Source organism: Pan troglodytes, chromosome 3 (assembly GCF_028858775.2).
Source record: "Pan troglodytes isolate AG18354 chromosome 3, NHGRI_mPanTro3-v2.0_pri, whole genome shotgun sequence".
NCBI lineage: Eukaryota > Metazoa > Chordata > Mammalia > Primates > Hominidae > Pan > Pan troglodytes.
The window spans coordinates 143618808-143645831 of record NC_072401.2 but is presented as its reverse complement, the minus strand read 5'-3'; the positions used below and the strand labels follow the sequence as shown (position 1 = coordinate 143645831).

The window sequence follows — 27024 nt, the reverse complement described above, 5'->3', positions numbered from 1 at the left end:
AACTCTGCTCCAAAGGAGACTGAATTAGGAGAAAGAGGCAGGAGTTAGGATTATGTCCTATCATGGTGATTGAAGAATGTATTGGGGAGAGGAAAGGGAATATATTGGGAGGGAAAAGATGAAATCATGATGAAAAAGGTTAGGAGAGCAAACACTGGTAATGAGGAGGGAACCAAAGCAACTTTTGTGAATAAGATGGGTTGTAAAAGTAGCCTTGTAAAAGGTGCTAAGAAAATTTGAATACCTTAAGAAGGAACTTTTATGAGAGTCCTTGTGTAGCATGATCAAGGGTTTAGAGGGGATCTCAGTCAAAACAATGACAGGGTATCTCTAAAGATGCTCCGTCCCTGCGTTGGTATCTCTGGAGGTGCTTGTCACAAGTGCTACAGCGTACTAAAGCAGAATCTCTTAGCAGATGTTGCCAAGGAATCTGCATTTTTTTCAATAAACATTGAGGCCCTGTCCTCATCCCCAAGGAAATCTTATTGTGACTGCTAAAATTTGAGCACCATTCAACTAGGGCATGAATAAAGAACATGTGTAGAATAAATATTAGAAATGTGTGAATTAGAATAGAATGGAGTGGAGACTGTCAGGGAATTTGATAATGAAAGTAGTAATATTCAGGAAAATAATAACAGTGAACTTCTAGGAAAGAATAATAGTAAAGAAGGAAGGCAATAGTGATAGGAGTAAAATGGAATGGATAGAAGTGAGTGTATGAGAGGCCAGAGAAGACACATTCAGAAAGCAGTCATGTGGTTTTTTCCAATTCTGTGAAGAAAGTCATTGGTAGCTTGATGGGGATGGCATTGAATCTATAAATTACCTTGGGCAGTGGGGAGGGATAGCATTAGGAGATATACCTAATGTAAATGATGACTTAATGGGTGCAGCACACCAACATGGCACACATATACATATATAACAAACCTGCATGTTATGCACATGTACCCTAGAACTTAAAGTATAATAATAATAATAATAATAATAACAATAATAAAAGAAAGCAGTCAGGTGAAGAGAGAGATGGAAGACCCCACAAGGCCATGAGCATTCTAGCTTTCCAAAGGCTAAGCCACGGGAAGCCTGTAAATAGCCATAAGAGGACACAGGAAGCGATCTCTGATGGACACAGGATAGCAGACCTGCAAAGAGGGATCACATAGCAGTGACCACATGGCTCTGCATTGGGTCTGTAAGTAGGTCCTGCTTTCTGCTCTCGGAGCTGCTGGGTATCAAACGTTGTTCAAATTCTGGTGACACATCTGTATCTTTAGAGAATCATTTTCTTTACAAAAATAATGTGGAGCTGTTTGATTTATTAAAGTCTGTTACAGATTAAACTTTACATCCAGTCTGAGTTCATGATTTCTTTTGTTAAGTCCTTACTACACTCCTGCATGAGATCTGTCTCAACCACTCAAGAAGCCAGAAAGAGACATAGAGAATTGGCTAGGACTACTGTTTCCTTTCCCCTCCTTGCAATTTTTTTTTCATTTACTTTAACTTGCATTAAGACATACATAATAGCAAATTAAGGTATGTTTTATCTGAAGCCCCTCACTTCTGACATTTAAAAGTCTACAAGTAAACTAGTAATGCGTTTCTTAGCCTTCATAAATCTGATACCTTCATTGACTTCTTGTTCAATCTTCTGAATAGCCCAAGCCTCAAAGGGCATTTCTTTTAATCTTTTACTAAATAAGTAAATAAATAAAATAGGAGAAATATTCATTATATATTTGCAAAAAAAAAATTGTTTCCTTAAAGATTCTGATAATTTTCCCCTGAAAAATCACTAGTGTGAGAAAAATAGAACAGATCATGCTTCCTAGATGTCAGTTTTTCTTAGTGGTGTCTGAGGTTTCAAGATGAGGAATAAAATTATGGAATTTAAATAATTGAGCTGATAAAAATGTAGTAGACATATTCAGTAAATAACATTGACTGCAAAGTTTTTTGAAAAAATGTCTTGACATTTGGGTATAATGGGATGTAAGCAAGTTTACATGAATCTTGTGCATGCATGAGCCATTACTTCCCTCTTCTTTCCTTCTGGCAATTGTTTTGCTGTTTTGCAGCTTTCCTGCTGGAATGCCTCTTCCTGATGAAATGGATCAAAGATTCCTTCACTCTAAAGAATCCCTGCTCCCATAATGTGCTTGATTAGTTCCTAGATGATGATTATAAAAGTCAATAATTCTCAAGCCTGTAATCCCAGCACTTTGGGAGGCTAAGAGGGGAGGATGGCTCGAGGCTAGGCATTCAAGACCAGTCTGTGCAAGCATAGTAAGACCTAGTCTGTATGAAAAAAAATTTTTTTAATTTAATCAGGTGTGATGGCTTGTACCTGTAGTCCCAGCTACTCAAGAGGCTGAGGCGGGAGGATCATTGCCAACAAAGTTAGATGATGCAGTGGACTCTGATTGTGCCACTGTACTACAGCCTGGGTGACAGACTGAGATCCTGTCTCTTAAAAAAAAGAAGTCAATAATTCTTTAGTTAATAATCAATTTTAGATTTCTTGGTATCTTAAATGGAAAACCATAAGAAGACAAAGTGTCGTGATAAAATAACACTATGAAATAGCATTCTGCTACTAATGTCCTTTTTCTGTCCAATAAATTTGTCCATGTGCCCACTTGACATTAATTAATTTTCTCCTCATTTCTCAGCTATTAAAATTTACTTCCTCCACACCCCTCACCTAGTAACATGGGGGGAAATGTTAGGTAGTAGGTATTGAATGCTATTCCTGTGCCAAGCACAATTTTAGGCACTTTATATGAATGACTACTAACGTTACACACCTCATAGAATGGTTTAGATGATTATTCCCACTTTCCTGATGAGTAAGAAGGCTGCCCAAAGTCACCCAGCTAGTTAGTGACAAACCAGGATTTAAGTTGAGATTGGCTTGAATCTTTTCCCACTGGCTTATGTGGCCTCAAGTTCATTAGGAATTAATAGTAATACTAATTTGTTTTGAATACTAATACTTGACATACATGATTACATATATGTGCATGCATGAGCCATTACATATACTTGACATATATGTAATCATGTCAAGTATTAGTATTAATCTTCCCAGTGTTTTAGCAAAACAAGATTACCTAGTTTTAAAAAGCATTTTCGTCACCTTACATAAAAATTGCTAGTGCATTATTAAAAATCTCTTAGGACAGTTCTTATCAATAGGAAAGAGTGATACTTGGAGTTCTGTTTATCATTTGCCATCTGATATTAAGGGCTGAACATTCATTATGCTGTTTGTGTAACTTATTTTTATCTTTGTTGTTGCAGTACCGGATACCAGTTTATTTACTATTCACCTGAAAACACAGCCAAAGCAAAGGAAGTTCTCAGCAACATCAATCAACTACAACCTCTTATAGCAACCCATGCAGACCTACTGCTTAGTTCTGCAAGCCAGCATTCTCCAGACAGCTTGAAGAATTCTTTAAAGATGCTTTCAGAAAAAGTAAGATCCAAATCATCACTATAGTTGGGAAAATGAAATACTCAAATTCCCATTGGTCTGGCTTTCTGCATACATCGCCATTCATAGCATCTGGAAATGTAAAATAGAGTAGGTTAAAAAGTAAGCTTCAAAGTATTGCCACAGGATCAAAATGAATTGGCCTCATTCTCTGTTCAAATCTTACTGAGCACTCTTTTTTTTTTTCTTAGTAGGAAATGAAACCTGTTATTGCTTGGTATATATCTTCTCTTTTCCTTGGCATCTTTCATTTTCTTTGGTTTATGGTCTTATTAAGTGAATTAAATTAGATTTTGAAAATTACTTTATTTTCCTCTGGTGATCACCTAATTTTTATGCATATAAAGCTTTACATTTGAATAGGAATGCCACTTCATTTGAAGGCAGAACTTTGATGTGGATTTACATCAGTCTGTATGGGGTACTTCCTCTGCCTCAGTTTGCTCTCTACAACATTATTTACCGAGGAGAGGTTCCAAAAATTTCCAAATGTGTCAGTTATTTGAAAAGCAGTATCATCTAAGCCTTAGTTTTTCCAAAGGTGACTTGTTCCTTTATCTGCAGAAAGGAGAGCTAGTCTGGCATGGGGTAGACACTCAATATCAACTTCCAGAACTAACGAGGGCGGCTCGCTGTGTGATAGACAGAAAGCTGAGATAGAAAAAGACAAGTGACAGTTGATTTTCAATGTAAAACCAGTGTCCACTTTTAATGTGTGCATCCTTCACCTGTGCATTTTAAGGAGATCATGTAATTTTTTATGAGAAACTTTCAATAAATATGCCGTTGGAGAAACTGATCAAAGAAAATTCTCGTAATTGTAGAGTAAGACAAAAGTGTAGTTTTCCACCTCTCTGAAGAACAGATTCATAGAAACCTGGATCTTATGTATGTCCATACTTTTTATTCGGGTATGTTAATTTATAATAATATCTTATGCTTATTTAACATTGCAGTTTATACATTTTTATATGTTATTCTCATAGGAGAAAACATACCTATTTTCATGAAAAAATAGTTAATATCTATTCAGAAAGTTCGAGTGAATTGTCTAATAAATTAAAAAATGAAAAGCCAAACTCAGAACTTCCAGTTCAAAATGCAGCATTCCTTCCAGGCCAGAACACATGCCTCTGTCGTGAAAAGGGAGGAAAATATTGACCCAAATTTTGCAAGTACTTACTTTGCGTCAAATAGGGCAAGGGGCTTCACACTTTATGTCGTTTTATTTAATCATCAGAATTATGGAGAACATATTATCTTCATTTCACACAGAAAAAGGCTAAAGCTCAGAGAAATTTTAAAAATGTGAAAAGTCATGCAGCTAGAGTCAAATACAGGATTCAAACAAAACCTGGGTTCAAACCCAGATCTGGATGACTCCAGAATGGAAGTTCTTTTTAGCGCCCTCCGTCTAATATATGGATTTTGACATTTCCTTATTTAAAAGTTTTTTTAAAAAATGTTTGTTAGACAAATGCCTTAGTAATACCTAAGTATTTTGATATTCAATAAGTATGTTTTTCTGGCCAGGGAAAAAGAAAAAAGAGGAGGTTGTTGCATACAGTAAAATAATATAATTTCATTTCGGTTCATTTCTTTTTTGGATTTATAGATGAGGTGAGGTTTTTCTGGGTTCACCTAAGCTGAAAATTTTAGCGAATAGCACACCACTGCAGTGATTACAGAGCAGTATTTATATTCTTCTTGTGCACCGGGCAGGGATTTGTCATTTCATACATCATTTACAACTTGCTGCAGTGATGTTGGTGGTGGGGGGAGGTTAGGATGGGCATTTTCTGCTCCTTGAATCCAGCATTGCTCCAACTTTTTCCCCTATGTTTTCTCTTTTCTACTGAGTAGACAAGCTTAGTCGACTAATAAATCTCTCAGTCCTTAAAACTAGGAGGATCTTTTTTTAAGTTAAGTTTGCAAGCCATGCATTCTTTTAAGAATTCATGACTGGAATTTCAAAGAATTATCTAAGTTAACAGTTTTGTATAGTCTATGAGCACTGTTAGCATCTCATGGTTTAGAACAAAGTATGATCCATGAATTCAGGTATGAAAGAGAGAGAGTTTTAGTGGCATTCTAAATTTAAATATAATTGAATATTAGTGGGATGTAAGCTTTAAAAGTTCTGTTTTTAAGTTTTGGGCTTGTTGTATACTATGGATTATAAAATAAAAACGTTTACTTCATGGATAGTTCCCTGGTTTCCTTTACTGATTCTGAACTGGCGTGTTTGGAAATAGGTACCTAGTGTTGTTTTCTTAGGGACTAATCCATATAGCATATTCAAGACATTAAGGAGTTATCTATATTCATGCTTATCAGGGAAATGTGAAGGTTTTATAGCCTTTGAGCACCTGAACATGGAAGAGTTTACTGTTGTAGACTTGGGGCCCCTGGGGAAGACTGAGGGCAGCCCAGGGCAGTGAAGAAGGAGGTATTCTATTTTGTAATGAGGTGGCATCTCTCCTCTTAGGTAAGCCATTGCACCTGAAGACAATAGCCATGAAATCATTATCAATTAAACATATAGTCTGGGGGAAAAGCAAGTGGCAACAGAAAAATTCAACTTGCTGAGAGGGCGTATTCCAGGAGTCTTTGAGTAGGCAATATTTGTAGATCCAAAGGCAATTTACATCATCTCTACTGCTACTGAGAACCAAGGCACATGGATAGAGCTCCCCAACCAAAATTCCATCCATCTAAATAAACACTGTTGGTAGAGACAAACACATACGATTTATAAACTAAAAATAATTCCTGAATTCATACTATTTGACAGTCACTGTGCTCAACAGAAAAGGTAGAAAAATGGAATAAAACACAGGCCTGTTCTTCCCAGGAACTCCAAAACTCGATAGTAGTGGTTATTACGATGTTGAAGTGACAGTAATGGCTAGCATTTATTGGTGGCTTAATAACTCTGAGATACTCTTATAAGTGCTTTAATTTTCAGAGTTCCATGAGGTGGATAATATTATTTTAACATGTAGTCTTCCTAATTCTATGAAGTAAGTATTGTGAGTAGCCTTAGTTTACACAGTTGAGGAAACTGAGGCAGAGAAATATTAAATTTACTCACAATCACACACCTTGTGTTTTTGGCTCCAGATTCTGTGAGCCTGACCAGTATACTGTGTCTTCAGATTGCTATATGGATGCTTGTACATAGGACTACGGAAAAAAATGTGGGGGCAGGGAAGGAGTACTACTAAAATTTCACAAAAATCAATACTTTTAATGTTTCGTGTTCTAATATGCACAAACTAAATTAAATTGTATCATAATTTTAACATTCTTGTTATGCCTTCTTATGGATAATTGGGTTTGGTTGTTGCATATTAGTTCATGAAAATATTAAAGAATAGTATAATCTTATGGTGTAAGAATCTAACAAAAGCCAAGCTGAGTTTTTCTGAATAATTCCAACAAAAAAGGCAAAAGATAGACCAAAATTTTAACATACAGTATGAACGGTTAATAATAGAGTGAGATAAAAATGCATTTCCTTTTTTCTCAGACTAAAAGTATGCAATTCTATGAAGGAAAAAAAAACAAGGAATAGATAAAATAAATTCAAACTAAAATAAATAATGTTTTTAAAGGCCTGAATGTGGACAGTGTTTACGTATCTCTCGTAGCTCAGAAATCTATTAGCATTCAAACACCCATCACTTTCTCCATTCCATTGAGATTGATAGACCTTGTTTAATAAGTCATTATTATCCTGCTCATCAAAAAGCACTATTGAGCACTTAATTATGTGTGGTGTCGTACTTGATGCTATATGACAAATACTACATAGATATGGCCCTTAATTTTTACAACCTAAGAATTTAAAAGAATGGGGTGTTTTACAATATTGCATTTGTTAAATAGTTAAATAATGGCTTTTATTGTAAATGTTAGAGGCTATACTCACAGCATATTTGAGAAATTCTCATAGCTTATAATTCCTACTGTTCTTTCAACCTCAATATACTATACCAAAATGTTCTCTTACATTCAAAGAAAAATAAAAACTATTGTATTCTGAAACATATACAATCAGGATGTTTTCAAGCAATGTTGTTTTCTATAATAGCAATGCCAGGCAGCTAGTGTGCTAAGAAGTTGAAGATACACATAATAGAGAGAAGAATGTTATGTTGATTACTTAAAACTGAGAATAACTTTTTTATTGTTTATTCACTGTAACCACTCCTGGGTCTATCTCAGTCCCAAACTGTGGGAAAGAACTTAATGAGTAGAAATTTTGTTTGTTTTTTTAAGATTGGCAAAAGTATGTATTAGAAGTCTAAGAAAACTTGAGAATAAATGGTTTAGATAAAAATGAAATTTCAGGACAGAACTTATGTTGCTGTTTTTCATAATTGCCTTTAAATGGTAATTATTTAATTGGTGAAATAAGTGATGGTATACAATAAACAAAATTTGTTATTAGAAAATTGTACAATAAGAAAAATAAAGATAAGAATGTAAGATAACATTGACAATGAGACTATATATAAAATTTATGGAATCAGAACTTCTGCTGTTTATGATGGAATAACATGGACCCTCCCACCTTAAACAACAAGAAAGTGGACAAAATGTAGACATAATGGTTTTTAAGCACTGGAAAATAGGTAACAAATTATGTGATCCTTATAACTATCTAGATTTCTTCCTAGGGCAGTTCCTAGGCTGTAGCAAAAAGGAACCTAAACATTATCTTCTCAAGGTGAAGAGACAGAGATTAGAGTTTGGGAGGCCAAGATTGCTAGAATTCACAGAGCAGAGTACCAGAGAGGAAGGAGCTTCACACAGAAGGAACCCTGGAGATCTGTAAATGAGTGCCTTTAACTCTTTATGAGTACCAATCTGTGTATGCATGCGAATAAGCTACCCATGTCCACAGAAATAAATATTAGGAATAAGCTTAAAAACAATTCCTGGTGGTCACACAGGCCCGGTAATAGTTTATCTTTCCACCAGTAAAGTGGTAAGACTTTTTAATACAACGGGAATTGAGTAAAGTCCTCAGAAGCGTATGGCCCTAGTAGCGGGACTAAATTAGTCTTAGACTAGAGGCTGCTCTTAGTCTACCCTAACAAGGTTTGAAAACAAGGCTTGAAAGGATCCCACTGATTCTGAGTAATTTTACTTTGCCATAGAAAATCCAACATTATTTAAAGAAATGCAATAAAATCTGACAGCCAAGAATGTAAAGTCAAAATGCCTGCCATCCAATAAGCACATACTAAGCATGCAATGAAGCAGGAAAATATGATCCGTGACCAGAAGAAAAATCAAGGAATATAAACAGAAATGACAAAAAAGGGAGAGAGGGAAGCATAAAAATATTGGCAGAAATCATGGTCAGTTTTTCAAAATTTAATGAAACTACAGACCCAAGAAGCTCAATATACTCCACACAGAATAAATATAGAAAAATAAACTCAAGTACATCATAATCAAGTTGCTGAAAAACAGAGATAGAACATTGTGAAAACAACCAAGAAATAAAAGAAAAAAAGGACACATGTTTCGCTGACATTCACCAACAAGAATGATAGTAGACTTCTTATTAGGCTTTATGCAAGCCAGAAGAAAATAAAGTCACATCCTCAAGCTACTGAAAAAAAAAATCCTGCTAACTCTCAAAAATAAAGGTGAAATGGAGACCAGTTCAGGCAAACAAAAGCTGAGAAATTTCATAACAGATTTGTACTACAACAAATCATAAAGGAAAGTCTTCAGGAAGAAGGAAATGATACCAGGAGATATTTGAATGTACACAAAAGAATAGGCAATGCCAAAAATGGTAAATATGTGAATAGATTTTTTATTAATTCAAACATGTTTCTTATATATATTTACTCTTCCAAATAAAAATAATACCAATGTATTATGTCCTTTGTAACATACTAGTGTAGCAAAGGCATAAAGTTCAGTGGACTAGAATAGAGAATCTAGAAATAAACCAACACATGCATGTTCAAATAACTAGACAAAAGCACAGCAGAAATTCATTAGGAAAACAATATCTTTTTTAAAAATTTAATGTTAGGTTCCAGGATACATGTGCAGGATGTGCAGGTTTGTTACATAGGTAAATGTGTGCCACGGTGGTTTGCAGCATCTATCAACCCATCACCTAGGTATTAAGCACTGCATGCATTAGCTATTTATCCTGATACTCTCCCTCCCTACCATACCATCTTCCCAAAGGCCCCAGTATGTGTTTTTCCCCTCCCTGTGTCCATGTGTTCTCATTGTTCAACTCCCACTTATAAGTGAGAACATGTAGTGTTTGGTTTTCTGTTTCTGTGTGTGTTTGCTGAGTATAATGGCTTCCAGCTCCATCCATGTCCCTGCAAAGGACATGATCTTGTTCCTTTTTATAACTGTGTAGTATTCCATGGTGTGTATGTACTACATTTTCTTTATCCAGTCTATCATTGATGGGCATTTGGGTTGATTCCATGTCTTTGCTATTGTGAATAGTGCTGCAATGAACATACATGAGCATGTATCTTTATTATAGAATGATTTATATTCCTTTGGGTAGATACCCAGTAATGAGATTGCTGGGTCAGATGGTATTTCTGGTTCTAGGTCTTTGAGTAATTGCCACACTACTGTCTTCCATAATGGTTGAACTAATTTACATTCCCTCCAACGGTATAAAAGTGTTCCTATTTCTCCACAGCCTCACCTGCATCTGTTGTTTCTTGACTTTTTAATACTCACCATTCTGACTGGCATGAGACAGTATCTCATTGTGGTTTTGACTTGCATTTCTCTAATGATCAGCGATGTTGAGCTTTTTTGTTATCTGTTTATTGGCCACATAAATGTCTCTTTTGAGAAGAATCTGTTCATGTACTTTTCCCACTTTTAATGTGGTTGTTTGTTTTTTTCTTGTAAATTTGTTTAAGTTCCTTGTAGATTCTGGATATTAGACCTTTGTCAGATGGATAGACTGCAAAAATTTTCTCTTACTCTGTAGGTGGTCTGTTTACTCTGTTGATAGTTTCTTTCATTGTTCAGAAGCTCTTTAGTATAATTAGATCCCATTTGTTAGCTTTTGCTTTTGTTGCAATTGCTTTTGGTGATTTCATCATAAAATATTGGCCCATGCCTATGTCCTGAATGGTATTGCTTAGATTTTCTTTTAGGGTTTTTATAGTTTTGGGTTTTACATTTAAATCTTTAATCTATCTTGAGTTAGTTTTTGTAAAAGGTATAAGGAACGTGTCCAGTTTCAATTTTCTGCATATGGCTAGCCAGAGGAAAACAGTATATTTTCAACATATTTTGCAGAAACAATTGGATATCCATGAGCAAAAGAACAGTTAACTTTACCTCATACATATATAAAATTTAACTCAAAATAGATCATAAACCTTAATGTACAGTGTAAAAGAACAAAAGCAGGCAAACTTCTATAAGAAGTCATGAATTGGGAGAAAATATTTATAAAATATGCATATGTTAAAGGATTTGTATCAGAATAATAATGCATTCTTAGAACTTAATACAACAAACAGCTCAATTAAAAATGGGCAAAAGAATTAAAAATATACTTCACCAAAGAAGACTTATGAATGGTAAATAAACACATGCAAAGTTGCCCAGCATCATTTACCATTAGAAAAATGCAAATTCAAACTATCATGAGATGCCCTTAGCCACCTACCAGAACAGCTAAAATCAAAAAGGCCGAGGATAAAAAGAGTGGAGGAGGATATGGACCTGCAACTTTCATGCATCACTGTTATGTACACAATTATTTGCACACTTTGGAAATGTGAATGTTTCAGCAATGTTTCATAGCTTGAAAAACACTGTATAATTTGGTCATCTAACACCTAGTTATTGATTCAAGAGAAATGTTATTCTGTTGGCACTGAGAAGGCTGTTGAATGAGGAAGGATTAGATACATATTTTATGAAGGTCATCTTTATAACAATACATAGGCTGAGTTAAGATACTGGATTTGAATTATTGAACATTACTGGGTATCACAAAATAAAAGTAATGCTTCTGGGGGACTTTACTAAAAATACAAATTCTCATTTATATTTGTATTTGTATTGTAGTTCAAGGTTGGAACTCAGAAGTGTATATTTTAACATTGGTGGCCTTTGATAACATTGTAAAGGAAAGACAAGTTAAAGTGAACCCACAAATAAAGAGACTGTGGAAAGTATCCCTATGGAATGTAGAAAGGATCTTAAGTGGGACTAGCTGTGGAAATGTAAGGATCGAGTTCTGAAATTATTGTAAAGGTATAAGTAGAATAAATTGCTGACTAATCCAGAAAATAGGCGTTAGTGAGGATAATTCAGAGGTTTGGACTCTGAGTTGTTGAATACTAATGATACTACTCAAATGGAAAATCTTGAAAGGACAAAATTACTAAAAATTAAAGAACAACAACAAAATCTTGAGTTCAGCCTGGCATTTCTGAACTCTAAGGGCTTTGCAATGAAAACAGTTGATAGAGCTGGTTCAGGAGATGGATAGAGATGGATTTATTAGACCTTGGCGTAGAGATGACAGTTGAACTATGGGAAAATGGATTACCTCACCAATGAAAAAAATGCTTTTGAGAAAGTGATTTAAGGTCCCTTGTGGGCTGACTTACCACATTTTGGGTGAACAGAGAATGATGAGTCAAGAAAAGAAATTGAAAAGGCCAGTCAAGAAAGAGAAGCATTAGGATGGGCACAGTAGCTCACGTTTTTAATCCTAGCACTTTGGGAAGCTGAGACAGGAAGATTACTTAAGGCCAGGAGTTTGAGACCTGCCTTAAGGTCTCAGGCAACATAGTGAGACCCTGTTTCTACAATAAAAATAAAAATTAAAAATAAAAGTAAGATAAAATAATAAATAAAAAGACCATGAAAGAGTGCACTTGAGGGTTTACAATGAACTCCCATAGGAGTTTAAGAGGTAGGCACTGTAATTTTATGCAAACTAGGAAAAATGATTATGTGGTTTTTCCAAGGGCAAATGGATAATATATATGAGCTGCCCAAATGTTAAGTAACCTCCTAGCTGTTAGTCTAACATGCTTTCCTTTAGGGAATGTTGAAAATACATCAGTGCACTAATGACAGAGTATAGCACTATTCCTATATCAATTTCAAAATACCAAATATCAAAATAAACAGGATTCTTGCTGCATAGATGATTACTAAAATAATAATCACTTGCATATGCCTTTGGCTGCTTCTGTATTACAGGTGGAATTAGGCATTGCCTTAAATGTTTTTTCAGCGAGAATAAGGAGATTTCTAGGTAGAATAGAACTTTATTTACTTTGTTGAGATCTCTAGTGAAAAAGAGTAGTTTTAAATGAACATGTCCTAACTATTCCTCTGCCATTAATATTCAGGAAACTAGAAATTCTCTTCATTCATCCCCAGGAGAAGTAATTTTTAGTAGTTTTATACTTGCAGATAATTCTGTGTGTTGCTTTGAAGAATAGTTGTATGGGGATATGAATTGGAAAAATGTCAGAAGGCTAGAAAACATTTCGTTTTTTTAAGGTAACATTTCTCTTTCATTTTCTAATATGAAAAAATAAAATAGATCTGCCTTACATTCAGAGTTTATTCTTTTTACACGATATTATTAAGCTGATATTTTAAATAAATTGTTTGGCCTACTCTTATGATAACATTTAGATAGACTTTCTTTTTTCATTTAATGTAGTTCACGCTAAATGAGAAAAGAAAAAGGTTTTTTAGAACAGTCAGTAGGCAACTCAGTGATATGGTCACATCCTTTCCATGACTTCAACTTTCCTAGTATCGTCCCAGTTGCAAGAACAGCAATACGATAGTTCCCCCTTATCCACGAGGATATGTTCCAAGACGCCCAGGGGATGCCTGAAATCCCTGATAGTACCAAGCCCTGTATATACTGTTTTTTTCCTACACATGCATAGCTATGATACAATTTAATTTAAAATTAGGCACAGTAAGAGACTAACATGAGCTAATAATCAAAACAATTATAACAATATACTATAATGAAAGTTATGTAAATGTGGTCTCTCTCAAAATATCTTCCTGTACTGTACTCACGTGTCTTCTTGTGATGATGTTAGATGGTACAATGTCTACATGATTAGATAAAGTGAGGGGAATGATGTAGTGTTAGGCTTCCACATCAAGGCTACTTGAACATGAGCACTGCAATAACCTGACAGTCGATCTGGTGACCCAGATGGCACCTAAGTGACTAGTGGGCTAGTAGCATATACAGCATGGATACACTGGGTGATTTATATCCCAGACAATCTGAGGCAGGATGGCACAAAATTTCATCACTTGACTCAGAACAGCTGTACAACTTAAAATTTATGAATTATTTATTTCTGGAATTTTCTATTTTTTCTTTCTTCTTTTTTTTCACTTAATATTTTCAGACCAAGGTTGACCACAGGTAACTGAAACCATGGGAAAGCAAAAGCACAGATTAAGAGGGACTACTGTATACAGCTGTGTTGGGATTTAGTGACTACATTAATCTTTTCAAGCTGATTTATTTGACTGCGAAACATCAATGGTCTACACTGGTCTACATCACTAAGTAGTGCTGGTCAAAAAAAATTAAATTTTTTTCAGGTTACATGGATATCACAATGGGACATTTGGGTATTTTCTAAAAAATGTGGTTCTATACACAGGATACTGGTGATCCAGAGAGTTTCCAAGAAGTCAGATAAATTTTGTCAGTACAGACACAAAGTGAAAGATTAGCTATTATTATGTTTAAGATTGTAAGCCTTGTATTCAGTTATCCAAAAAAAATTTTGGGTTTTAAAACTGCAGGACCCTCCTGCATGATCTCCCTTGCCTTTAGTGGTAAATCAACTCAAATGAGATTTGAATAAATGAAGTGGAATCTCTGCATGTGCATGTGATGGAAAGAAATTGATAGTGATTACAAGTGCTAGAGAAGATTTCATTGAGTGTGAATGAATATTTAGCTACATGGCAATTATATGAGTATTGTGGAGACTTGAAATGTAGTAGCAGGAATTCAAAGAAGGCAAGTTGTTTGGCTCAAAAAATAAATCAAAATAATTTATTGAAACCATCAACAGAGAAATTAGTTAAGCTGAATGGGAGTAAATTCATGCTTTTAATATTTAAAGTCACACTGATAAGCACATCCATGCTATATAAAAAATTATGTAAATAACATGTTTCCTCATTTTGCTATGACTACACTGACTTGTTTGAGTACTGTCTAGCCAATTTTTCCATCAGTTTTTTTATATCTTTCATTCTCATTTTAATACTTCATTGTGAACATCAGTGAACACTTCTTTTTGTGCCTATCTAGTATAAACTGCTTTTTATTTTGTGTTTCTGATTTATTCTGAAATATTTTTCAATCTTTTATTCTTATAAATTATGTTTTTCATGTTTTGTTTTCTCACCTTCAAAGTGGCTTCAATGTGACTAATAACAGGATGTTTAAAATATTCAACAAAATTTAGCAGTAAAGTAGTTACACAGGCATTATAGGCACACTTAATTATGAGAACTGGTAGATGTTCAAAACACTTGGAAAGTTGAGGTTAGGGAAGAAGAGGAAGAAGGACAGAAACATCTAGTTTTATGGCGGGGGGTGAGTAGTGTGGAATAAGGGAGAAAGCTGCTAATTTGTTAGAAAACTTCATTCCTGTTCCATTTGTGCTGCCAATACGCAGTATTCCCTAAAACATATCACCACACTTCTTTCTTAGTTTTCTCATCTTGATTAATGAAGAGGTCAACTTTAAGATCCCTTTCACCTCTAGAATTTTATGATCTATGGCAAATAAGTAACTATGCATATATAACAAAATCTTACTGGGCACCTGTTTTGCATGGGGCTTAACTGGTTTTCTTTAGTTGCTGATGCTGTCAATGAGAAGATTTAGAGTCTACTCTAAATAATTTAGTGACTACTAGTTAGGCTTGGAACTGTTGACCGCATATTGAGAGTGCACCAAGAAATAATGATGTTGAGTTATATCAATGGTGAAGCCAGCATTATCAAGAGTGTCTCATTAAATGGTGGCAATATCAATTATTATTCAATATAATGCTATGAGTTAAAGGGTCCCTTCCTAAGAGATTACAGAGTATGAATATGTTAACAATATGGGCCATTACTTGACTTACATCTCTACTCTTTGAACAGATCGTTAGGCCACATGCATGCTAAGTGAAGTAATTACTGCACCCGTCAGTCTATTACAGGGTGAAACTGTTAAACATTTCATCAGGAAATTGCAAAGTACAGCTGTAAAGTTCTTTATTGTTGGGAAGCCTTCATTGCTATAGTACGTACTAGGTATTTGCCACCAGCTTGTAAAATCTACTTGCCAAGTTTCACAGTAACCTCATTAACATTAAGCATTACTGAAACAATTTAGTGGAACAGAGCATTTAGGAGGTGATAATAAGGAAAACAGGCCCGATGTTTTCATGAAGAAGTCTGCCTATGCCATTTCTACTATTGTTGAGATCTGTTTATGACACTAAAAAAAAATCTTCTCCTTTAAGGATGTATGTCTTTCTTTAGTCTTTAACTGTTTAAAACATATTAGGCTGGTGCAAAAGTAATTGCGGTTTTAATAAAATACACATAGCCTGATTACATTTTCTTTTCAGGAGTGTTTGGAATGACTTGAAAGCTGCAGCAGGTAGATGTTGTTCAAATGATTATCCCCACTGAAATTCATCTCCAAAGACAGGATTTGTGAAACTAAAAGGGAGAAGGTTGAGGAGACAGACGGTGTTTATAGTGCATTTAAAACCTCAGCATTAACTTTAAAACAGGAGGACTTAAGGCCTTGGCAGCATCCCAGAACCAAACTATTTTCCATTGATTGGTATGAATCATTTTCTCTCCTTGGCATCTGTACTTTTTCCACCATACACACCACTTAAGTACCAACAAATCTGCAATTGACCTTTTCACAGCTCTATGCTGAGATGCCTACCAAGGTGTTTCTAATCCTTGTCAATTTCTTTCCAGACAGAGCTTTTTGTACATGCCTTCAAGGATCAACTTGTCAGGAGTGCTCTTTTAGCACTCTACACTGCAAGGCCAGGAGGCATTCTTAAGAAGCCACCCTCTCCTAAGAGCAGCACAGAGGAGAGCAGTCCCCAAGACCAACCCCCAGTGATGAGAGGGCAGGACTCCATACCACATCATTCAGACTATGATGAGGAAGAGTGGGTAAGTCTCTTGTATATCGCTTGCCTCTCAATGTTTGGCAATGAGAAATAAGGTAGGAATGATCAGATAGCTCTGCTTTCCATTTTAAAAAATGGAAAAAAAGTTATAACACTGATTGTGGATAAATAGGCCACATTTTTCCTTAGGGGCAATTTTTTTTGGAAGTTGAAATCCTGATAAAATTTATTTGCTAGCCAATGAATTATATGTTTAAGTGAGAATCTGTCATCCAAGTAAAGATGCCACAGTTACAAGACTCTTATGTTTCCTTATTTATTGCCAAACTATATAAAACATGAAAGTTATTTTTTAGAAAAAGAATAAAAAACCCTCCATGTTACTACTACTTAGATGCAACAAGTATTTTCATTGTTGCAATCCAGTGTTTTGGTTCTGGAAGTACTTTTTAAAAGTATTCACATTTAAACGACAATAGACATAGATAACTTGCAAATCCCTCTCGCTCAAGGTTCTATAATGTAAGATGCTGCTCTAGGTGCTCTAACATTTACAGAAGAATGGCCTCATAAAATGATATGAAAAAATAGCTAGGAAACATGAATAAACAAAGGAAATAAATATGGTGAGAGAAATTCTAGCTGGGCCGAATACGATGGGAGAAACGTGAAGGTGTACCATGGCAGAGGAACAGGGTATTATTACTGAATCGATACATATAAATTATTCAAGAATTCTCCAAAGTATATGCATATTACACACACACACAAAGGGAAATCTATTACTGTATCATATGTTTAACAAAAAAAATAGTGTGCTAGCTGTATTAGATGTTAAGCTTTTAGTTAACAATTACTTTTCTTGCCACCCTAGAATTTAAGAATGGGGAGTAAATTCCTTGAAAGGCACAGGCCTCTCAAAAAAAAAAATGTTATCTGAAAGGCTGCGAGGTGATGCCTGCTTTTTCTTTTGGTAAAATTTCTATCACAAAAATGACAGAGGTGGGCTCCAAGAGGTAAATGCTGAGTGTTTGTCGTTGGTGATTAAAATTGCATTTCTCCCAATGAAGCATTTTCAAAGAGCAAATCTAATATTTCTTTCTCCCTTTTACCTTCACCTTCTTCAGTTTTTTTTTTCACAGTTCCAAGTGTACACACCTCTTAAACTCTGAAGTTCAATTTTCTCAACTGTAAAATGAAAATAACAGCACGTGTTCTGTTAGCTCTTAGAGTGGTCATGAAATCAATGATTTACCATGTTACAATGCTCCATTTCCTGGAAATGCCAAGGCAAATGCATTATATTACTTTAGTATTATTGTTATATGTTTCTTAAGTAATATAAATTATATAATCTTATTAAGAAGATTAATACTATCCCTTGAGATAAGTGGGGAAATTAGATATGTCATACAACGTGGATTGTGAATTTTGAAGAGTTTGAGTGTATACAGAAAAGAAGATATATTTTATTTAATAAACATCCAGTGTTAACCTTTTGACAAATAATTACCATTTTATATTAAATCAAGTGAGAATCTTGGAATTTTCCCCCCTCATTTTAACTCACTATGTTTTACAAACCCTTCCCCCTCACCTTGACCCCCTCTTCCTGTTGAAAATAGTCCCTCTCCTTCCTTCCTTGTTTCCTTTCCTTTAGATAATTTTTGAAACCTTTTATTAAGTATTTCAAGTGGGAAGGTAAGTAATGTTAGATCCTTAGTTCTTGGAGCTCAGAGTCTAGTGATAGATAAAAATATGTAAACAAATAGTTACAACATTTTGCAACAAAGCTTAGAAAGAAACATGATAGAAGACAGTTTCTGCTAATATGACTTCAACTCAAAATTTTAAGTCCAGAACTGTCTTATGATGGGCAAAGAAGGAAGAAAGTGGGGACTGTATCATTAGTTGAGAAGGTTTACAGAGCACTATTCCCTTCAGTCAGTGTTACTGAGTACCTGTTCTGCCTTATTCACTGTGCCACATGCTGGGGACAGCAGGTGAACAACGTGGGCCCTCAGTTACTCCACAGCCTATTCAGGGCTGTAGAAAGACAAATGGCAATCGCAGTGCAGCCTTAGAGATGTACATGGGATACAGCAAGAATGTGGTAGCCATAGGGGTATTGCCAGAAGTAATTCTGGAGATTTAAATCTGAGTATAAGTTAATCATTCAAGAAAGAAGATGCGGTGCCCTTTTAGATGGAGCATAATAGCTGACATACAGAGAGAGGTAGTTAGTGTGTGTGTTTGTGCCTGTGATTATTATTAGTTATTTACATGTTTTGTTTTAAAGTGAGTGAAATTTGAGCATGTTATATTCCAAAGGCTATGTGAGAGGCACAGAGGTGATAACTGATGGATCAAGGTCCTTACAAGAGAAGGAAGAAAGTCAACGGTAGGGTCCAGGTGGAAAAGCAGGCACTTCTCCTGAGACTGCAGGGAGGATGTGAAGATGTGAGGGTGGGTGGGGCTGGATGGCTGCTTTTATCCATAAAGTAGAATCATGTGCTAAGAGAAAAAGACAGGGAGGACTGGAGGGAGTGGTGAAGGTTTCAAATAGGCACCGAAGAAATGAGTACTTGAGCTAATGAGTAACATGTGAAAAATTTGAGAATAATTCCAGGCTTTGTGATGGGCCAGCCAAGGCTGGAGTATCAGGTGGCATGATTGTTTGTTTAGCATTCATTATTCTTTTGGGAATATTTTCTAGTCTTAACACCAGGAAAAAAGTCTTTCTGATTCTTTTCTCCAGTTGATGAAAAGCTGTCATCTCAGTTTCTCTTGTTGTCCTTCAAAGGCAAAAGGATTGGGTAATAATGAAGGGCTGCATTGCTCTCTGCATCTCCTTAATGTCATTTCTAAGCCTCCTTCTGAACTCATTGTTTCTGGAAAGCATATACAAGCTTTGCCTAAATTTACCATAATTACAAGAAAAATCTTTCCCACTCAGAAAAGTTACTTCTAATTCTCTCCTTCTAATATAATTTTACTTTTTGCAAACAAGAACCGAGTTTGTTTGGTATATAACATTTTCATTGATTTTCCTTAGGAACCGCTTTCTACTGAAAACATTCCTTCATCAGAGGATAGAAATCCCTTATAAAAAGATAGAAACAATATTTCACCAGAGTCATAAACATTAACATTATTCTCAAAGCTTTATCTAACTTTGATAAATTGAGTAAAACTAAAGAAAATGTAGCTAATTGAAGATGCCTTTAGAGACTGTGGTATTAAATGAATTAGAAACATAACTTTGTATACTCCCTTTTTTAATTAGTTGTTAGAAAAGTTTCAGTGCTGATTACAAGTCTAGTCAATGCTGGTAGTAACTCAGCGTTTTAAATTAATTCAGTTGGGTTTCTGTGATATTATGTGAAGATATTCCCTGATCACTTAAATTGGCTTACGTTTGCAAATAAGGTTACAGTAATTCCATTAAGCATTTTTTGTTTGTTTTACTTAATTTCTGATAGTGACTGTAATAATTACCTAACTTGAACAACTGTATTTAGCTTCTTATAATAAGTATTTGGGAAGCAAATAAATGGTGTTAGATTACACTTAAATCCTACCCGGCTGATGCAGGTAAGAACCATTCTTTTGAAGTCAAAAAAGAGAATCCTGCTCACTCTAAATCATTATGAGGCTGTCCTTTCTCTTTTCAACTTGTTTTGTTGACAAAATTGATGGCATATGAATCTGGATAATAATCATCTAGTCAATATGGTAAAGATTGAAACTAAAATGAATGTTTACAAAAAAGTCTGTTATTTGCTGAATTTTACTTATTAAATAATGGAATGCTTTAAGGGTTTATTTTCCTGAAAAGCTAGTAAACAATTAAACCCCAAAGGAATATTTGGGATTGTATAACAATCTGTGCCAAGGAATAGACTAACATAGCATTCTCTTTTAGCCAGTTAAGATGACATATTACTTTTCTTTCTCTACATCTCTGCAACAGATGCTTCCAGCAGCTGGGATTCCAAGATTAGTTTGTCCAAAATGTGAAAGCATGTCATTTAACCAAACTATTAAGTTGACCTAGTTTTTGTGGTTTCTAATAATTCTGAAATTCTGTGGAACACTGTGATTTAATTTCAAAATTACTATAGTGATAGGTTAAGGGCTAAATCTGCCTACTTCTATTCAAATCAATTGTTAAAAAAGAAACTTCTGATCCTTTATATTCTGATCCATTCTAGCAAACTGCAAAACTAGAAAAACAATTCTTAGTATTTAGACAGACACAAAAGCCATTTTTAATTGATCTACATTTCTGTATCAAGCGGCATTTCAGCATCCAAATTATCCAATTAATTCCCTTCATGTTACAAATATAAACCAAATTTAAAATTTTAGTCTTCTTTCTTAAGCTAGGCAAACATTTGCTATTTCTTATTATGTTAAATGTGTGTATGTTACATAAACACAATGGATGATCCATCCATGTTATTTTTTCAATAATTTTATAGACTTTAGAAACAATAGCACAAATTCATAGTCATATTTATGTAAAACATCCTATTAATAGACTCCATAGATAACCTAAAAATCTGTGGCCATTCTGTAACTCAATACTACCAAAGATTATGTTTGGGAATAAGATGTATATGAACCATCTTCTGATATATTCCTTACAAATTTTATACAGTTCATTTTGTACTATACCTTTCTCTAATGATGCCTACAGCAGATGTGAATGCTTAACCCATTTACGCCTGAGGCTGCAATTTTTTGAATTTCTGCATGAGTGAAAAATCAGACCTTGGCGATGACCTTGAGCAGTAGGATATAAATAACTCTGCATGCTTAGCATTCCAATAATGGAACACTAGGCATAAGGGGGCCAAGCTTGACAGGAGCATTGAAGAGCTATTTATACTACCATAATTGGTAGCAGTGAACATAGACAGTTGCAAGCATTGTTAACTGTTGAGGACAAAACATGTTTAGCCAGGTATCTCCACAGGAAATCTATAGTGATCTATATTCCCAACTTCTCTTGTCCAACTACTCTGTCCATCTTAGAAAACATTACGTCTACAGAAAAACATTGAGACCATGCATAATGCAGAGGTACCCGTGAAAATTAATATTCAAAAGATTTTGTTCAGTTATCTGATTGGCTAGATGGGATTTAAAACCATTGTCCTGATCTTAATAAGAAGGAGATAAATAATTCTCATTCTTTAGAAGTAACAAATTTTTATAGACTACTTGATATTAATCTATGATTAAACTTTTTCAAAGCAACACTTTATAGCTTGGTTACCTAAATGAGTATTATGTCTACTAAAATACGGCCATTTACTTCCAAATTTTGTAAGTGATAGATGCATATATATGTGTGTATATATATTAATATATATATATATCCAACTTCAAATCATTTTGTATAATAAAGCCTTATTCTTATATTACAGGAGCACATAGCCTAGTGAACACTGATTATAATCAGTTGTTTATATGTCTGTTTTCTCCATGTGTTCATGAACTTTATAAGCTTTGATAGGAAAAAAACAATGTCTCATTCACTGTTGCATTCACACAGTTAGTGGAGCATGTGAACACGAAAGGTACTCAATACACATTTATAGAATAGATTAATGTCTTTGAAATTTGTCTGCAGATTATTTTTATTTGTCTTCTTATTTTGAAACAGAGAATATTTCAACTTAATATAATTCTGCACTATGTCCAGTAGCTTTTCTCCCACTATAATTCATGAGTCCTTTTGAGGATTTTGTTTCTCCCCTTCAGTGAAGAGTACCCAGCTATGTCCTTCTCTTCTTGGTTCTTACTTCCCAGTGTCTTAATCAACTCTAAGATGACTATTCTAGCCATCTGCAAAATATCCCCTTCTCCCTAGTGCATATTTCCTAGTGTCTTAATCAACTCTGTAGTGACTATTTAAGTCGTCTTCAAAATATCTTCAAATATAGAAAGTGGTAAAATTCAAGATAGACACAGAAAATCAGAGATGACCAAAGCTAAGGTCATGACTAATGAAGGCCTTCAGAAGCCTCCAGAAACCAGTGATGGCAACTTTATTTAATTATTAATGTGCAGATTACAAAGGTTCTAGTTACACAGAAATAATTTCTTCAGATGTTTCCCAGCAAATATAAATTGAAAGTGACTAGTTGTCCCTTGTCCCAGCTTTTTCTTTTTTTTTTTTATCCCTAAGTCACACATAATAGGGTTGTATGGTTTTGTTAATCTTAAAAGGAGGAGGGAACACTCAAGGCATTCACTCTCACCATCAGAAAGGGCAGTCAAAGGCAGGGAGAATGGGGCCAGTTGTTCCCTATATGGCAACTGAATGTGTTCTATCCTCTGTTTTCTTGATGGATGGGAAACATTCCTGAACTTCTCCAGTCTATATCACCCAAGAGAAATGTGCTTTGAATACTTATCCAATATTAAGGTCCACAAAGGGTGATTAAGCAAAGTTCATGACTGTCCATTAAAATGCACAAATGTTCTATTAAAGAAAAGAAACCCCAGATGAAATCTTTATGTGCATGCATATTCATGAAATCTTGCCAATTTCTAGATTTTCCCACATGCAGTTAATATTTTCACCTATAAATCCCCTGTTTTATAACACCTAACACATCCTATACATCCTAGCTCAATGTCTTTTTCAGAGTTAATGTAGGAATAAGTGAATGGATAGACTTGCTGATATCAACAGCTCATCCTCCAATTCAAACCTGTATTTTAATAGATCTTTTATTTTTATTAATGTAATGAAATAATGTAATGATTATGTAAAATAATGTAATTATTTTCCTGCAGTTCTGTATTGGATACCATCATCTCCCTTGGATATTTTCTAGACATTTATAATGCCTGGTTCAATATCAGGTATTTTGATGTGCCTCTGTATAATGAATATACAAAGTTGCATACATACACATTAGAAATGTATTATTACATTCAAATCAAGTGCCCTCAAACTTTAATATATTCTATTTTGAATAATGAGATATTGTTTCCCAAACAGAAATTTTTTTAACTCCAAAATTTAGTGAATAAGTGAAGGAAACACTATGGTAAATATAGGTAGACTGTTGGCTTGATTTATCAAGGTTCATACAATTAAAAAGAATTGGTGTTTGAAAATGGTTGTGCACAACGCACTAACTGATAATGTCATACAATTCAGCCAGTTGTGCAAGTATCTAATAGTGTGCAGATAACATCCAATTACCAATTTAAAGTTAAAAGCTTTAGTCAATCAGTGGAATTTTTTTACTTATTAAATGTTTTATTTAATATTTGCACTGAATTGAAAGCTTTAGCATGATGTGGCATTTATTAGGTTGAATGCAGCCATTCAGAGTAGGAACTTGGTTATAAATTCAATTTGAAGATGCATGTAATGAGAACTTCTTATAGTACAATTTTTTTTACTACCAAATAACAGATTAGTAAGTCAGTCAATAGATATTCAATAAGTATAAACAGTGTGCAACAGTGGTATAGGCACTTATATGAAGCCTGACCTTACCAGTCATATCATCTCATTTAAGTAAGATGACTAGCACTCATAAAATGAGCAGAGGTATTGAAAGATATTCCAAGGATGCAGGTGGTTGTGTGATACACATTAAAAATGCCAAGTCAAGTGTGGTGGCAGACACCTGTCGTACCTGCTACTTGGGAGGCTGAGGCAGGAAGATTGCTTAAGCCTAGGTGTTTGAGATTGCAGTGAGCTATGATCACCCCACTGCACTCTGGTCTGGGCAACAGAAGATCTTATCTCTAAAAATAAAAGAAAGAAGAAGAAATTTTGAAATTTAAAAGCGCCCAAAATATTCAGAGTCGTTATGTGACAGTCGGAAAAGATGGAAGAATTATCCTCTTTTTCTTTCTTTTATTCCTGTATCCATTCTTCTTTTATTCATCTATTTCCTCTCTAGGACTAAGACATGAGAATGAAAGGATTAAAAAATAATAGTCATTACATTTATAAAGCACACAGTCTATTAAAAAGAAAAAAAAGTGCCGGGTGCGGTGACTCACGCCTGTAATCCCAGCACTTTGGGAGGCCCAGGCGGGTGGATCACGAGCTCAGGAGATCAAGACCATCCTGGCTAACACGGTGAAACCCCGTCTCTACTAAAAATACAAAAAATTAGCCGGGCGTGGTAGCGGGCGCCTGTAGTCCCAGCTACTCGGAAGGCTGAGGCAGGAGAATGGCGTGAACCCGGGAGGCGGAGCTTGCAGTGAGCCGAGATCGCGCCACTGCACTCCAGCCTGGGCGACAGAGCGAGACTCCGTCTCAAAAAAAAAAAAAAAAAAAAAAAATTAGCCGGGTGTGGTGGTGGGCGCCTGTAGTTCCAGCTACTCCTGGAGGCTGAGGCAGGAGAATGGCATGAACCCGGGAGGCGGAGCTTGCAGTGAGCCGAGATTGTGGCACTGCACTCCAGCCTGGGGGACAGAGCGAGACTCCGTCAAAAAAAAAAAAAAAAGAAAAAGAAAAAAAGAAAAGAAAAAAAAGCATGTTAGGCAAAGAGAAAGGAGAGAAGCATGAAACATTCTTGGAGATGGTGAGATTTGAAAGGGCAAGAATTTAGATTGATGGAAGATAACGGAGAAAGTATTCTAGGTATAAGAGTCAACATGTTTCAAGATATTGGAAATAATAGATCTTCCAAGGTTTCCTTCAAATCTTTGATGTTTAGCGCTGAGCCGGCATATAGCAGATGCCTAGTAAATATATGTTGATTTAATGCAACAGCATGTTTCTAAGACTGCAAGAAGACATCTGGATAAAGGTTTCATTTTGAAGACTAATGAGAAATAAGAATTATCTAGGTCTACCCAACTATAGATGTGCCTCCAGGCTGAGAGAAGAATGTAATATTAGCTATAGTACTGAGCCTGCTTTTGATTAGAAATAATCAAAAGAGGAGGGTGATCAATGAAGATTAATGTGGCACTCATAGATAGACCTGATTTTGTGATAGCCTATAATATAGGTCTGGGAAAAATCCAAGCCAGGGGAATATGGAGAGGTCAAAATTGGAGAAACAGTGGTTAATTGAGTCCATTTTTGTTACAAGGGATTCCTTTCCCAGATAAGGCCAGGAGTGAATTTTAAACTGAGTGTAGTTATTGGGAGATGAAGGTCAGGTATTTTTACATGAGGAAATAGGTGAAGTTAAAGCAGGAGGACCAATAGGAAGCAAAGATCAGGGAATCTCATCTGGTGGATGTTTACATGTCTGGCTATTTTTAGTGAATGTGTGTGTGTGTTGATGTGTGGATGTTGATATGTGGTGTGTGTGTGTGAAAGAAAGAGATACTGTGGGCTATACACGTGCCAGTTTGAAACATACAATATTTTAAGTGCAACTCAATTTACCTAACAGTCTGGATGAAGGGTTCAGGGAGAAAAGCTATCCAGCTCTTGAAAGAATAAAGGTTTGCAGTATTACAGACCTTGGCCATATTGCTGTCAATCAAAATCAAGGATAAATGGAAGCTTCTTTTTAAAGATGGAATTGGCCTTGTTAATTCACTGACTGTTTCTAATCAAAGTCCTCAGAAATTGATAATGACAAGTGAGAAATTGTTCATGGAAATACAGATATATCAGGCTATTTTGTACATCTATATCAGCTCTGGCTTAGTCTTCACATTCTTTCTGATCAAAAATTGGCCTTAGAAAAAGTTGGTCAGCTAAGTATTACGGAATATATTTTTTAAGTTAACTACTGCTCCAAAGCAGTCAGGATTTCTCTTGATGCTACCAAACTCACAATTGTGTGACATGCTGAGTCACCATCATGCTGCCTGCCTTCATGGCTCATCTGCCAGGTGTAATGTCCCCCTGGCGACGTCCATCAACATTTTTGCATCTACTGCCATTGGGTTTGACCTGCATGTTACCTTAGGTTGTAACCCAGAAATAAATGAGCACCTGACTCAGAGTGAAATAAATATTGCTGCTGGTTCCCCACTGACTCCATGACCTTATTGACCAGGAAAATTTTATAGCCAGTTCACCTCCAAGGAGTAGGGTTGTTGTGAAAGCTCCATGGAGGTTAAATACACCAATTTGGCTCCACTGAATAAAGATTAGACTTTAACCTGCCGATTCCCCATTACTTCCTTCATACAGTAGGGGACCTAGCAAGATAATAGCTGCTATTTCTGGGGAAAAGTCCCAGCAATCCATTTCTCTGATAGGTGGTAGTGGTTGTTTTTAATCCTCTCATGTGGCGGGGAGCTAAGCAGGATCTGGAGGGGCTGGAAGCACCACGTACTGCAGCCACATTCTTATG

The 27024-nt window shown here is 35.3% G+C and overlaps 1 protein-coding gene across 23 annotated transcripts in view; it reads left to right on the top strand.

Moving 5' to 3' along the window:
* Positions 1 to 27024, top strand: part of INPP4B (inositol polyphosphate-4-phosphatase type II B) — an 811274-nt gene that overhangs the window by 659363 nt on the left and 124887 nt on the right. For 17 of the 23 annotated variants that reach the window (XM_001142120.7, XM_024356306.3, XM_063809908.1 and 14 more), the window contains 2 exons: positions 3310 to 3487; positions 16554 to 16757. In XM_001142120.7, coding sequence (XP_001142120.2) covers positions 3310 to 3487; positions 16554 to 16757 — 382 coding nt within the window. The remainder of the gene's footprint in view (positions 1 to 3309; positions 3488 to 16553; positions 16758 to 27024) is intronic. The other 6 variants (XM_054683404.2, XM_063809912.1, XM_063809916.1 and 3 more) reach the window with 1 other exon arrangement.